Source organism: Microtus oregoni, unplaced genomic scaffold (genome assembly GCF_018167655.1).
Source record: "Microtus oregoni isolate MIOR12 unplaced genomic scaffold, Mior012 000018F_ref0000195, whole genome shotgun sequence".
Lineage (NCBI taxonomy): Eukaryota > Metazoa > Chordata > Mammalia > Rodentia > Cricetidae > Microtus > Microtus oregoni.
In genome coordinates, this window is record NW_024543077.1 from 13,932,376 (window position 1) to 13,948,876 (window position 16,501).

The 16,501-nt window shown below is 40.1% G+C and overlaps 1 protein-coding gene across 1 annotated transcript in view; it reads left to right on the top strand.

Annotated features, from left to right (window-relative positions):
- Nucleotides 1–16,501, top strand: part of LOC121458618 (metabotropic glutamate receptor 3) — a 213,086-nt gene that overhangs the window by 120,006 nt on the left and 76,579 nt on the right. The window contains exon 3 of the mRNA XM_041667932.1: nt 12,649–13,504. Coding sequence (XP_041523866.1) covers nt 12,649–13,504 — 856 coding nt within the window. The remainder of the gene's footprint in view (nt 1–12,648; nt 13,505–16,501) is intronic.

Below are 16,501 nucleotides of genomic sequence, written 5' to 3' on the forward strand. Positions count from 1 at the left end.
CCCTTTCAATGAATCAATATATACAAGTTTCGGTATGCTAATACAGACAGTCAACCCTTAGCAGTTTAGCATGATGAAAGTCCACTGATTTAATGTAGTTGAAGTGCTTTTTTTCCTAATCCTTTGGAAAATGCAGGTGAGGACTAACAGTGTTTTTCCAATTAGTGACTTGGGGGATTTAAGCACAATGTTCCCCAAACACCTGCAGTTAAACTCTGAGCAAACCCTGATACTCCAGGCTGTGTATCAGTGGGACTTCAAACACGAAAATTATAATGTCGCTATTTTTGACAACACCACCTGGCATATTATGGAAATCCCTCTGTTACTGGTGACCAAGTTTTAATTCTTGCCAGCTCTTTGACTTCATATCCAAGGTTGGGAAATGTCGCACAGGAGAAAATACAATTGCAGGAAGACCTTCAAACATGATGTTCTAAATATAGATCAGGGTTTTTCTGCCAAGTGGTCAGAAGGGTAAAACATTTTGAGATATTTGCCACCAATTACTACCGTGGAACAGGCCAGGTGTGCATCCCAGGGTGACATTTGGATATTTCACCTAGTACCCAGTGATTTTCTCCGTGGAATACAAACTAGGCGACTAAACGCTCTCAAGGTAGAAAACATGCAATAGAACACATGATATACAGTTTGTGGAATTTGTCTATAAAAGGCAATGTTTGATTAGCATTTAATGGACAGATGAATTAATCACACGTTACCTGTGTTCACAAAGTAGATTTTCAATATATCATTTGTATCAACTTTGGAACAATGTAACAATTAAGGTCAGCAGCTGCTTCAACCTCCAGAGTGGACTATTTAACACTCGTCAACGATCTGCTCTGTAGTACAGAAAGTCTTGTTTTATCTATCTCTTATGAGCTGCTCTCAGGAAGTTATTTTAACTTTTAAAACTTTTCAGCCTTCTCACAGTTTCCAACAACTATCGTAGCTTACGACCTGCTTCCTTCCAGGATGGTGACCAACCAATGACGCAAACCAAAGAATAGGTTTCCGAATGATTACTATCAACCAATTGAAATAAGCTTTAGGATAGCTAATTTCTTTCTCCAAAACCTCAATCTTAATACATCCATTAAGCTGTTCAGAGTTCCATGGAATTACATGCTTTCAGGCCATCGAGAATTTAGTCTACGTCAGAACAACTGTTCTTGACCTAGTGACTTTCATGTTGGAATCTATTCACTGTCATATGTTTAAAACGTATATCATTCCTATACAACTTTTTAGTTTTTAGATCTGAAATAATATAGATCAAAATAACCACAATTGACTATAAAACCTTTGGCTGTCCAATTACTATCCCTGATCTTTTGAGGCACAGGCTCTCTGGGGACCAACCTGATAATAACAAAGCTTCAGGCACCCTCCGCACTGTTTGAGTTCTCTCAAATAGTTCTACCCAAAGGCCTGGCCCCTCCTATCACTTTCTGGAAAACCCCTACTTATGCTTCAAGTGGACCCTTAAACATTATGACCTGCCTTATCTCATCTGAGTTGCTCTTTGCATTTCAGAATGTGATTTTTCTATTTTCCTTTACCTACAAGTGAGGCAGTGAGAGGGTAGGTGTAATTTTTGTTTATTTTTGGAAGAATCTACGTTTAGAAATATGCCTTGAATAGACATCATCTTTGCCACCTATAAAGGTGTTTGTTTTTTTTTAACCTTAGGTGAGTTGGTAAATAAATATTTCCCATATATTGTTATTTAATCCATATGCAACTTCATAAATCTAGAATTACTTTTATTCCCTTCTTACAAGTGATGAAACTGATGCCTAAAGAATGAAATGATGTTGCCTAAATTCACCAGGATACTCGAGATAAAGTTGGGATTAAAATGCTGCTCTGGTCCTTGGTGCTGAACCACACTACACAGTTCACTTCTTTTTTGCCTAGTAGCTTTGCTCAAACAATACAATTAAAAAAGAAATCCCAAATGACATAGTTCTGTTCCTCTAAATGATACCCTGTGTATCCCTTTTCCGTGAGTTAGTGCAGGACCTCAAAAATGACCCGTAACCACATACACAACCATCAGGTTATCATCCTCAGTTCCCCAGAGTTTTCACTTCTGGTTAGCAACCAGAATCGCTAAGAATGTCTTCTTATTAACGATTATCTTTGTCATATCACTGCTATACAAGTAACTCCGCGGGCTTGAGAAAAACATAGCTCAAGTTAGCTTGCGACTCTGTTAAATTTTCAAGAGACAAAATCAATACCTAAGGCACAGAAGGAGTTTCTGACATGTCTTTCGGTGTTCGGCACCCTGAGAGTGCATTTGTAAGCCTAACTGCTCAACATAATTGTTGGATAAGATACCACAGACCCTCTTGCTGCTGTATGGAACCCAAACCAGCTCAGTTTCGTGGATTCTCCTGAAAATTAACTCATGGAGCAAAGGGGAGTCATCAAGGAAACAGATTCAATGCTTCTTTGGGTAAAAAGATTTTTTTATTATGTAACAACCTGCTAAGTCTTAGTGGGAAATATTCCTGAGATAGTTCTGTGACAATAAGGGAAGAAGACAGACCCTTCAGTGGGGAGTAGCATTGTCTCAGCAAAAACACCGACCTTTTTTCGATGTCTGTCTTCTGAAACAATAGGACCCAAGGAACCTTTCTTGCTCTAAATATCTTTTCAGTCTGATCAATAAGCCATGAGAATGGGAGAAGAGAGGATCTTCACGACTCATCAATCCCTTGCTTTTAAATGAGGAAAGCAAAAGCATACGATGATCCAGATTTCAGAGCACAGATGCTAAGTGTTAGGGACCATCTTTAAGGTCTTTTTCTTGAACCACCATTGGGACTATGCCAACATGAAAAATGGCAAGAAACATTTTTGACTCATATATTTTCAAAACCCTTGTAATGCAAACATGGGTGGCTTTTACATGTTACACTGAGCAAACAAGAATTCATTATACTTATCATATTATATAATTTTCTAAATTAAAATCAACCCTAGTCTTTTTATAATTTTTTATGAAAAAAAAAATGTTTCCAGATGTGCTACAGATAACGTGGCCAGAAGAAAAAAAATGACAAATCCATTTTTGCAATAACAGTATGATTGGCAGCCTTTATGGGTGGCTAACTCATGTGATGTGAACAGCTTGAATTCCTCAGGCAGTTTCTCAACTACCAACCACCTCCAGTCCCAGTTTAAAATACAAGCCAATCTGGTCTTCTGTACAGCTAATAGTTGAATTTGATGTGTCTGAAAAGAAGGGGCACTGGGGTTTCTTGACCTCCCAACTTCTAGAATGTTTTACCTGGCCACTGGGCTATGAACAAGCAGATGGTTCAAAGTGCTGCCCTCAGTGGTTCTCGCCCAGACTTATCTATAAGCATTTAATTAAAAGAACTAAATAAAACGTTCAGCTCTGCATGTGCTACAGAACCATTATTCTTAGAAAACAGCCCCAAAGAGATATGGACTATTAAGAGCATAGAACAAAAAGGCAAACCTACTGAGGTTATGATTGTTAGTACTCCAGATTCCTGAGAGCACAGCAATTCTTTCTTTTTCAAATGTATATAGTTCAGCCCTGGAAATAGCATCTTTCTTGGAAGTGCTTGGTGCCTCTTTCCATCTGGAATTTTGGTAGCTCAGCATCAGTCCACATAAAGCCAGTTGCTGCTTGCCTTTAATATATCAACACAGACTCAGAAGCCAGTGCTATGACTGTTCTGAAGAGAATTCCCATGGAAGAAAATCACATTAGCAAGTACTTATTTATATAAGACTCCGAAAGTGCATGCTCTTTGTTTTTCTTTGCTTTTCCAAAATGGCCGAGCAGAAGGCCTAAAGCTCATGTGTGGCGTTTCAGGGAGAATCTGAGCAAAAAAAAAAAAAAAAAAAAAAAATGACCACAAGACTTGACATGGGGGTCACAGGTGACTCAAAATATTTCCAATTGATTGTCTCTTTTTACATAGCATGAAAGGAATAGCAGACACCCTAGAGTATTTCCCAGAGTTCATGTTCTTTTATTCTTCATGATCAGAGTATCACCAAAATAAAGGCTGCCACCTAGAAAAGAGCCTCTGTCATTGACAATTGTCAAGAGATACAATTTCCAAATAACCAAAAATAAATGTCAATATATCTGTGACTTATTAGTCTACAATGAAAACGTACTTCACTTCCTAGTTTTGAATAAATTCAAGGCCCCCCAAAATGTATGTTCCCAAGTAACTTTGGGTCTAAAACTAATATGACTCAACTGGATGGGCCAGAGAACAAAAGCACTTGTCACCACTGGACCTAACAATCTACACGGTAAAAGGGGAAAACAAGGTCTTGCCAGTTGTCCGCTGACCTCCATGCTCACACTGTGGCTGTGCATGCACACCCACGTGCATACGTGAGTGCACACACACCCACGTGCATACATGAGTGTGCTCACACACACTATAAGTAAGTGTAAAACAGCAATGTGTGCTGCACATGGAAAGCTTTCTGATGTGAACCAGTGTTTGGCTAGTAGTATCATCCCACAATTAGAACTGGTTATGGGGAAAATAACATTTCATATATTCCCAAAGCAAGAATAAAAAGGGAACAATTGATGTGATTGCTCAGAAATCTGTACACAATGCATTTGTAACCAGAAAAAACTTACCTTGCCTAAAGACCTTAGGATCAACCCATCTGTTGACACTTGTCTAAGACAAATGTTTATTTGAGGGCAATTTAAGCATGTATGATCTGATTAATCCAACTTCATGATAAGGCCCTTAATTTGTCTTATAGTCTTTAGGGAACAGGTGGAGTGACAAACCCAGCTGATATAGAACTGACTTCCTTTTGCCTGTTCATTAACACATAATTTAGAGAAACTGGTTTTAATGGTATAAAAATTATTGTTGCAGATCCCTAAAGGTACAAATTAATTTCCTATGCATCACTTTATTTTGATAAAAAATAAAACTGAATACAATTAATGAAGAATTTACCCTGCACATCAGATTGCATATTGGGAGTAGTGATGTGATGGTAGCTTTACATTGTTCTCTAGATCTAGCCTTTGGCTCCTCCTATCGCAGAAAATTACCCCTTCAATCTCAGTTCATTCAGGTAACAAACATACTGGAGGCATCGAGGAGATACCATCATGGATTAAAATGCACATTTCCTGCCCTAAAGTTTTAGTAAATAGCACAGAATTTACCACATTTCATTTGTGATATTTATAGGCTGAAGATCTCATCCTCCAAGAACTAAGTTCCCAGTAGATTCTAGGAAAAATCATTTTTATCACTGTAGATGGTCAGTCCACAAACAATTGTTAAGAGGCCACGATGAAGTATAGCCAGATAAATTTCAAAGAATGCTTTTGCTTACAAGAAATGATTGTTCATGCTCCTCAACTAAAGGGGTTTAGTATCTGAGAAAGAAAATCAGACAAACACAGTATCTTACATTATTCCAGCACTGAATTGAGAACTATTGGCAACGAGCTTGGGGTACAGAACGAACTAAGTAGACTGGGATGATACAGTGAGAGGCCTCAGATTTCCAGGATCAAATACAGCCTCTAACATCTCTTTTAGCACATCGTGTCTCCATGTTTTCAATATATCCAATGGGGTAATGGCCTTTTCTACTTTATAAAATTATTACATACCATAAAGGCCAGCATGGTACAAAAACTCTAAAGGTGCAGTGGTGGCACACATAGCTTGGCAGCAGCCAACAGCTCTCTAATTGAACTTAAGACCCAATGAACAAAAGAGAAACCTAGCCAGAGTAAGTGAAGTCATGGATCGTGGAGGAGAACCTACAACCATTGATTTCCTAACCAGCCTAATCTCTAACTATATTTCAAACGTTAGTCCTTATACACACAGATGAGTGTGTTCTTCATGCATCATCAAAGAACTCTTTGCAACAGACCATTACAAAAAAAAACACACAATTCAAAATGCATATTCATTTTGTTCCAAAGGATGCATCTATATTCTACTCCCACAACTAAGGCTTGGGGTACTTTGTGGAAGAAGGGGCAGAAAGAATGTAAACGCCAGAGGACCAAGGAGTTTGCTATGAGATTACAGCTCCTAGTAATGTCAGAAACTACATCCATAAGGCCTCACACCCCAACATGACTACCCAAACATGAACTGAAGAAAGACCATAATAAATGATGCAGAGTGCATAGGACAAAGCCTACAATGCCTCAACCCTACACAAAGAACTATAGGCAACTGAGGAGTGCTGAGAATGAAGACATAAGGCTTCTCTGGGGACGAGCACACCTATTAGTTAAACAGACACTTAAGCAACATTAATCAGATTGAGCAGGTTATAATTAGGGATGCATATACATATATGCATGCAGTAAAAATAGATGAAAACAGAGGCCATGAATTTTAAAGAAAGCAAGGAAAGGAGTATGGAAGGGTTTCAAGAAAAGAAAGGGAAGGAAAAGATGCTGCAATTATAATCTCAAAAATAAAAAAGATAATACATCTCCAATAGGACAAAAACTGGGACAAAATTTCAGGAATATGAACCTTATTGCTGTTCTTAAGACTATTCCAAGAGTAAGTGTTTGAGAACAGAAACTTAGTGGCTAGAATAGTTCTCTGCCTACTTCTGGTGAACTCAGAACTGAATGCCAAGAAAACGAAGAACTCCTTAGTCCATCTTTGACACATTAGCCCACCTCGTTGAAGACTTGTGGACTTCAACCTCTGACTTTCATACAGAAAAAGTGTAACTTGTCTCATGTACGTTTAAACCCGGGAACTTAGATCTCAGACTGGGTCATACCACTTGTTTGCAGAAAAAGAACCTTATCCTCTGCAGAGAGCAGGTTCCGCCTTGGCTTTTCTCTCTGTTGACTGAGTACATTTTGAAAGTCACTTCCCCTTATGGATGTCAGTGTCTTAGACCAAAAAGATAGAAGTTTAGATGACCTGCATAATTCCTTCACGCTCAAAAAAATTCGATGATCTTGAAGATTATTTTTATTTTTCCAACAGCATTCATGAAAAGTTTAATCCTACTTAGCTACGATATGCACATTTTTTGCAAGTACCTCTCAAGCTAGACCTGGTGCTACATACTCAGAATCTCATCAGGCTGAGTCTGAAGAATAATTCATTCAAAGACAGCCCAGTGACATACCAAGTTGGAGGTCAATTTGATATGTACAGTGAGACCCTGCACAAAAAGAAAATATATGCTTTGAATATCTTTTAAATTTCTGCCTTGTAGATATATAATTTGTTATCCAACTTCTATCTCTTTTCCTTTTGCACAAGATGCCAGGTAATGTCATGAACGCTTTGTTGAAGTCATGACCATCCCCTATGGTTCTTCATGGTACTCCAGACTGTAATTCTTCTTCAAATGGCTCAGCCAATGCTGAAAGGGAAACATACTCATCCTAAGCCCATCTGACTCCTAATGATTGCTTCGTTCATTTCTAAGTATTGGTGCTATATCTATTTGAACACTGGGAGCTAGAAAATTACCAAAACTGTGCCTGAAATTTATGTCTATTCTTTTTTTATGTTTTCTGAATTTGTCTTCTTCCTCTTCTACCACACTTCACTCCTTCCACTATGGATTTATGAAAATAATTCTATAATTTAATCTTTTCCAGAATTTTCTGGAATGCATCAATAGCAGCAAACTGAATATGATTTTTATGAGCTTTTCTTACATTCTGGAGAGACTTGGTGTGAGATAAATACTTCATATTATCTTTATTTCCATCACCATTTCCATGTTAGATTGCATCTGATTGAGAAGTAAGTGGGGGGGGGATAATATTGGCATCCACTTCTAAAGACAGGATCTCTCTATGAAGCCCATGCAAGCCTCATGCTCCCCATTCTTGTGCCTTAGCCCAGCCAGGTTCTGTGCTTTTAGATATCCATCACCATAATCAGACATTGTTATACTTACAAAATCAACTTCTTCAGCCATTAGCTCCATTCCTACTTACTGGACAAGTCGGAGTAAAAACAATAACAAACCCCGCTTCCATTTCATATTCTGTTTGGTACTGTCTGCACTTCTCATGAGTTCACGCTCAGTTACACGCTGAGCACAGATACTCCCAACTCATCTATTCCCCTTATTCCTTAGCCTCAATCCTCTCATGCATCCCATCCACCAGTGGGACTTGGGGATTATCTTCTCTTTCTTATGGGGACTATATTGTATAAATTATTTTTAAATCCTTCTTTTTCTCTTAAACTATATTGCTCAAATAATTTCTACTTATACAAAGGACAAATCTTCTTTGAAAATGCTTTGGTCTAAAACATATAAATAGATCTTGGTTTTCCTCCTTCCTCTCCTACTAATAATAACATAATAGGATAGCTTTCTTCCAAACTTCACACTACTTCCCCATCTTTAGAAGGTGCTTCCTTTATCATTCAAAATGATGTCCAGTGTAGGAGTTTTCTTCACTTCCTCATGCTTTCTCCAAGAAACCATCTGGCCACTTAGCAAGTCAAGAATGTTCTTCTAAGGGCCCAGTTTTTCAACAAATGAGACAGAGAACTCAGCTGACAACACACTGGACATCTCTCGACCCCAAATTTTCAATTTGACATTAGAAAAAGAAAAGTTCAGAGGTCTGTGGAGAGAATCAGTGACTGAGTCACTAACTGCATAAACAGTAAACACAAAGCCTGAAAGAGAATCCCGAGAATCCACATGAAGTCAGATGTGGTAGCACACGTCTGTGACCCTACCTCTCCTAGGACAAGAGAAGAGCTAGAGACAAAAGAACCTCCAGAAGCCTGGGTTTATTTGGAAAGGTAAAAGGTAAGCACCATCCCCTGAGGTTTCCCTTCACATATGTACTGTGGCAGGCATGCATTTGCATTCACACATGACCATGCACAAACAAGCACGCCTACTGACATCAGGTATGTAGTGGATGATATTCACCAAGCTCTACTGCTATTCCTTTATCTTGTGGTCTCTGTGGCTGAATATTTCCACACTTCAAGTCTCAAAATGATACCCACACAGTAGAGGTATAGAGGGAGATAGAAGAGCACAGTCATGGTCCTGACAGCCAAACACCTAGTTTGGCATTTTGATTTTCTGCTATGCTGTAACTGTAAAACTATGGAAAGATCTCATGAGTTTGTAGAATTCATTTTTGTATGTTGAAATGAAAATAATATTTACATCAAAAGGCCTTCATAATTACCCAAAAAGAAAATACACGTGTGGATTCAGACATACACACCTACACACAAGCACACACACACAGTCATTATAAATGGTCATAGATTTTATAAGTGGATCCATAAAAATGCAAATACCAAATTTTGAATATTATTCTGTAGAAATAAGATTAGACTGAGGAGGGAGGAAAAGGAGAAGAGAATAATAATCTTTCTTCTATGGTATCTACTTACAAATTCAGAATTATTACTTTTATAACTAAGAAAACTAATTTTAAATGAACAGTTCAACATAATGAAGAATATTTTGATACTTTACCCTATTATTAATTTGTTGTAAATGTGTTTATAATGTAAGTCTGAATAGCATTTCTTCATATTATTGCTCCATGTTGTTCAATATAGATGACATAGTTAATATTGTACATACAAAAGTTCCATCCTTATATCTTACCTCAGCAAGTCTGCCTTGTTTTTCTAGAGTTAACTGTAGCTCCCTTAAGCACACATGCAGGGGAGCATATACAGCCACAGTAAAAGCAATGGCAATCGTCAGTCTCTTATACAAGCTCACCGCTTTCTCAAGCAGCTTCAGCTCACACCACACTTTCTCAGTACAGCTAAGGTTCATGCTGCCATTACGTTGGAGCTAACTTACTCTCTTGTGCAGCTTTTCTTAACCATAAGTTGTTCTCAGACATTCTGGAGAGGCAGACATAACGCCATAAGGATCTAGCAGTCAAAAGACAAGAACGTTTTTATCTTGAACACTTCCTTACCCCTTTGGGAGAAGAAAATTTCAACAACTTAGGAACTATGGTTCCTCACTTCCAGGAAATAATGCCTCTGGGTATATTTTTGTTTAGTTTCTCTTATTTTATGTCTCCCTAGAGGATTCAAGTTCTAGTGACTCCAACTTGAAGATAATAAAAGCATTGCCTGGAGAAGAAATGTCCTTTCTTCTGCTACCCAAAATATCCAGGTTCTGCAGAGAAAGGGATTGCATCAGCACAGTTGTCATAGTGGCACATAAGTCCAGTGGAAGTCAGGTACTAGGAGTAATAACAGTACCAATTCAGGGCCACCTGCACTTAGCCTGAATAAGAAAAAGCATCCCTGTGCTCTGACAGGTCAGTGTAGGCATGCCATCCCTGTGCTCTGATGGGTCAGCGTAGGCACGCCATCCCTGTGCTCTGATGTGTAATGTAGGCACGTCATCCCTGTGCTCTGATGTGTAATGTAGGCACATCATTCCTGTGCTCTGATGGGTCAGTGTAGGCATGTCATCCCTGTGTTCTGTGCTCTGATGGGTCAGCGTAGGCACAACATCCCTGTGTTCTGATGGGTAGTGTAGGCATGTCTTCCCTGTGCTCTGATGGGTCAGCGTAGGCACGCCATCCCTGTGTTCTGATGGGTAGTGTAAGCATGTCATCCCTGTGCTCTGTGCTCTGATGGGTCAGTGTAGGCACATCATCCCTGTGTTCTGATGGGTAGTGTAGGCATGTCATCCCTGTGTTCTGATGGGTAGTGTAGGCATGTCATCCCTGTGTTCTGATGGGTAGTGTAGGCATGTCATCCCTGTGTTCTGATGGGTAGTGTAGGCACATCATCTTTGTGTTCTGATGGGTAGTGTAGGCACATCATCCCTGTGCTCTGTGCTCTGATGGGAGTGTAGACATGTCACCCCTGTGCTCTGATGGGTAGTGTAGGCACATCATCCCTGTGCTCTGTGCTCTGTGCTCTGATGGGTAGTGTAGGGACGTCATCCCTGTGCTCTGATGGGTCAATGTAAACATGTCATCCTGTCCTTAGCAGAGTAGAGCTACATTCCTCCGATACAGCCAACCTTTCACCTCCACTTGAGATTCTAATTTCTCCATTATTTGGTGTGTCACATCTCAGAATTCCCAGCCGGAGTTACGTGAGAGTTACTGGAATTGGGAAATATTTTTGATAGCACTGACTATATCTGTGTTATTCTTAATAGCAGGCCAGCTCTCCAATTCCATGCTGTGTCGCTGTGTATAAACCTGGTTGATGGTTTCCTTTGCTACATGAAATGGGTATTAATCAGGACTCAGATGCCCATGGCGTCATGTTGCTTCTGTTGGGCTCAGAGCAGCCCATCTCAAGCTGATCTCCCTGCATGTCATATGTAAACGCAAAACTTCACTTGCCAGAAGAAAATTTTCAAAGGACCTAAACTCATCCCAGGATATAGTCTTCAGAAATACTCAACTTGTTGGCCTATTAAAGTTGACAGAGACAGTTATGTAACGTAAAGTCCACAAAGACAACCTTTCAGAAGTCAGAAAGAATAAAAAAATACTCTTGTTTAATTGTTTTGTTTTGTTTTCGAGACAGGGTTTCTCTGTGCAGCCCTGGTAGTTCTAGCTCTCACTCTGTAGAGAAGGCCTCAAACTCAGAGATCTGCCTACCTCTGTCGACCCCTTCCCCCGCCCACACACCAGTGTGCTGGGATTGAATGTGTGTGCCATCCTGCATATCTTATTGGAATATGTATATAATATACTTTGATCTGTACAATTATACTATTTTAAAATTATCTATGCAGCACTCCTTGATAAACTGGGATCACTTTCTTTTTTTTCTCGTACAATAAATAAAAATAGTGAAATGTTGATAGCTGACTTATAAAAACTTTAATTTTTTTACTCAGCATAGGCTTTAACTATTTCAAAGTACTCAATCATTCTTAACAGAGTCATCAATACTTCTTCAATTGATTTTTAACTGAAAGTACAATACATATCTGTATGCTTTCCTTTTACAAATTTTAAGAAAAAAACAAGGCAAAGAAAAAGTTACTGTAGTTTCAGAAGTTTATCAAATTATATACCTAAAATTTTGGACGATCGGAATAGAATTTAAATAGAATTGAATTTTTTTTCCTTTGTGTTAACCCAGATAATAAATATCTAATTTGGACTGTCCATGTGGCACTCCATTCCCAAATTAAACTCTTTCAGAGATTGCCATTTTTAGCAAAAGAGGGGGAAGTGAGAATTAAACACCGGGATCTTTCTATACAGCCACAGCCAAGTTGTCTGAAAACTGAATTTGGCCACTTCACTGTAGTTCATTGTCTGGCTGAGCTATAGCAGGACCTCAGGAGCTTAAAACAACCACGTTCAGAGCCTCTGATCGGGTTTCATTAGCCTAGAGTCTAGCGCCGCGCTGAAAAAGCTCCAGTCATGATGACCTTCCATTTTTCACGTGCTCTCCCTACAGCATACGCTACCTGCTTCCTACTGGCTCCCCAATATCTAAACACTGTACTCAGGAAAGCATCCGGTTAAGGTCTCAAGAAGTGACCTCCACATGAAAAAGAAGCTGCTAACAGACGTTTATTGTGTTAATATTTCTTATGCACAATCATTTGCTTGAGGTTTTTTTTAAAAGGTGCTTTCCTTGTCTCTCTGCTCAGGTGGCAAACCTGCTGAGGCTCTTCCAGATCCCTCAGATAAGCTACGCCTCCACCAGCGCCAAACTCAGCGACAAGTCGCGCTATGATTACTTTGCCAGGACCGTGCCCCCTGACTTCTACCAGGCCAAAGCCATGGCCGAGATCTTGCGCTTCTTCAACTGGACCTATGTGTCCACTGTCGCCTCTGAGGGTGACTACGGGGAGACGGGGATTGAGGCCTTCGAGCAGGAAGCCCGGCTGCGCAACATCTGCATCGCCACTGCGGAGAAGGTGGGCCGCTCCAACATTCGCAAGTCCTACGACAGCGTGATCCGCGAGCTGCTGCAGAAGCCCAACGCGCGGGTCGTGGTCCTATTCATGCGCAGTGATGACTCCCGAGAGCTGATCGCCGCAGCCAGCCGCGTGAATGCCTCCTTCACCTGGGTGGCCAGCGACGGCTGGGGCGCGCAGGAGAGCATCGTCAAGGGCAGTGAGCACGTAGCCTACGGAGCCATCACCCTGGAGCTGGCGTCCCATCCTGTTCGCCAGTTCGACCGCTACTTCCAGAGCCTCAACCCCTACAACAATCACCGCAACCCATGGTTCCGAGACTTCTGGGAGCAGAAGTTCCAGTGCAGCCTCCAGAACAAGAGAAACCACAGACGGGTTTGCGACAAGCACCTGGCCATTGACAGCAGCAACTATGAGCAAGAATCCAAGATCATGTTTGTGGTGAACGCAGTCTACGCCATGGCGCATGCGCTGCACAAAATGCAGCGTACCCTCTGTCCTAACACCACCAAGCTCTGTGATGCGATGAAGATCCTGGACGGAAAGAAATTGTACAAGGATTATTTGCTGAAAATCAACTTCACGGGTAAGCAGTGACCCTTAAATTGTCTTCCGTGATGTAAACAGGTGGACTTAACCACAACCCAAATGCCTCTGCTCCTAACCAGACATCCCTGCTTTAGAAGTTTAGAGCCACACAAAAGGGGGTTCATAATCTTAAACATCCCAAAATGCAACGATAGCCCTTTGATAGTCCTGTTCATTTTTGACGACTATCTTGGCTGCTATACCACATGGAAGTGGAAGGCCCTTAGGCCGGGTTGACGGTCCCACTGTGGTCACCACAGAGATGGGGCCATGCTACATTGACCCTCTTTCTTGTTAACTGCAGGGTATGGCATGTATGATAGGGGCATTTAATCTTCCATAGAAGAATTGGCAACTGTCTAAGGAACACGAATTCCAAGCTCTTCTTGTAGATGATTTGAGCACAAGAATCTCCTAACTGTCAACGTGGGTGAGAAAAAGTCACTTTTCCCAGAGCCTAATAAGGAGCAGAATAGGAAAGACAACCAGAAAGCCATGGTGGCTCCCAGGCACTGTGGTCTAGTTCTTCTGCAATACAAAAACATTCCCCTGGGGCTTTAGAAGTTGTGGGTTCTCTCAAATTCCATTATAAAATGCAGCTTTCTCTGCGATCCTGAATAGAAACAAATTGAAGACTGATTGAAGTCATTCTGATCAGTAACTGTGCAATGCCTCCAAAAATAATATTGCTGCCTTTAATCTACTTCTAAATGGGACATAAATATTTCTAAATACAGTTTCACATTATTAGCCTATTAAAAACACAGTCTTTAGCGTTGCATTCTCATTGAGGTTTGACGGCTCTGAGAAATTAAAGCCAAATTATAAAATAGTAAGAAGCATTTATTTATAGTGATCGAGGGTGTCCATAAGCCTACAAGTCTCCCATGCCATTAAGCAATGATTCTGGTCTGCATGATAAATTTCAATTCATTGAGTATTGGAAGTTTATATGCTTAAGCCATATGTTCCGGAGCAATTAAAATCCCCACATCTTCTTTGCAGGTAGTCACCTAGAACTCACTCTGTAACCTTGCCAACAGTAGTGGGGGAGGACCAAGGCCATTGGCGTCTATCCCATATTTCCTGTATACTTCACGGAAGCCTTGAAACTAAGCCCAAGTATGCCATGGTGCAGTTTTGCCTATTTTTTGTTCTTCAATCTCCCCCAAGGACAAAAGTTAAGGAAGTAAGGCCAGCATCCTTTTTATCCTTGTGATGGAGACACCTTTAGAATGTTATAGGAAGTACTAGAGATTAAGTATTTCTTGTCCTTCATCCACACACTGTATCAATTCATATAGAAACAAACAACAGAAAGAAAAAAACATGTTATTAACAAACTACCATTTTGGTGGTGGCGGTGCATGCCTTTAAGCCCATTGGGAACAAAGAAAGGTGGATCTCTGTGAGTTCAAGGCCAGCCTGGTCTACAAGAGTTAGTTCCAGGACAGCCAGGGTTGTTACACACAGAAAGCCTGTCTCGAAAAACAGAGAGAGAGAGAGAGAGAGAGAGAGAGAGAGAGAGAAATAATACATACCATTCACCTCAGAATCTCTTATCAGTTTCTACTGACATCTCCAAAGAAATAAGATCCTAAAGCCAGTATCAAACTGTATCTTTTCTTCAAATATATATATATTAATTCTCCATAAAGACATGATTCTTAAAGACAGTTATCTAGGTCCACACCCCACACCTGCAGACTACCTGTGAGATAAGCATTCCTCTTTATTCTCCACACATATTAATTACCTCTGTTAGCCTATTTGCCCCCCACTTTGAGACTATATACAATAGGTTCATTCATTAACAACCAAAACAAATGAAACTTTGCAAGGTAACCACACATTTTCCTTCTTCTGACCGCTTGGGTCATAAAAAGCTGAGGAAAGCAAAGAAAGAAGGCCACACGTAGACAAACAGAACAAATGCACCTTCGTTTTCTCTGTCTTACTCAATTACCGGCTTCGATTTTGCAATTCTCTTTGCCTGTGCAGACCTCCCCACAAAGTGCCATTCTGGCCTTCTCAAGTAGTTGTGCATTGCCCATCACTCTCCATTTCTAAGTAGGAGAGGGGAAGACAGATCTAATCTGCAGAAAACACAGTAATTTAGACTAGCCACAAAGTAAATATGCATGGAAATAAGGACTGCCTGCCACTAATGTATCATAAAGATACCAAGATTTAAAACTTGCCTAAAAGGATATTTCTAAAAATAAAAAATTGATTATATGACTCTAGTCCCTCTTTGAGAGGAATATATGTAGAACAGAATATAGATTATAGAATGTCATGTTGAGTTTATGGCGATCTGTGGTGTGTGTGTGTGTGTGTGTTGTGTTTATGTGTGTGAATTTCTGTGTATGGGTACACGGGTATGAGAGGTGTGCACTTGTGCTGGTAGGTGCAGATGCATGTGTCTTATTGATGTGTGTGTGTGTGTGCATGTTTCCTGATGTCATGTGTCTTCCACAATTGTTCTCCATCTTGTTTTTGAGACATTGAACCTGGAGCTCATCATATCAGCTCAGCTGGGTAACCAAAGAGCTTCATGGACCTACATGTCTCTGCCTTCTCAGCACTGGGGTTACAGATATACACCACCACCACACCTGGTTATTGTGTCTGTGTGTGTGTGTGCGCGCGTGCACGCACGCATTAGATCCAAACTCACAAACTCATGCTTGCATTGCAGGTATTTTTCTGACTAAACTATCTCTCTGGCCTCATATAAATATAAACATATTTATATTTATAAAGACAGTAGGAAAGGGGAAGACAGATCTAAACTGCAGAAAACACAGGTAATTTAGACTAGCCACAAAGTAAATATGCATGAAAATAAGAAACATATTTATATTTATATTTATATGGGGCAAGGGAGATAGTTTATGTATATATTCTAAAGCTTAGACTTAGCTGAAACATTATAAACATTTACACAATGGCACTGCCTTAATTGAAAATTGCCAAGGGAAATTCTTCTAAT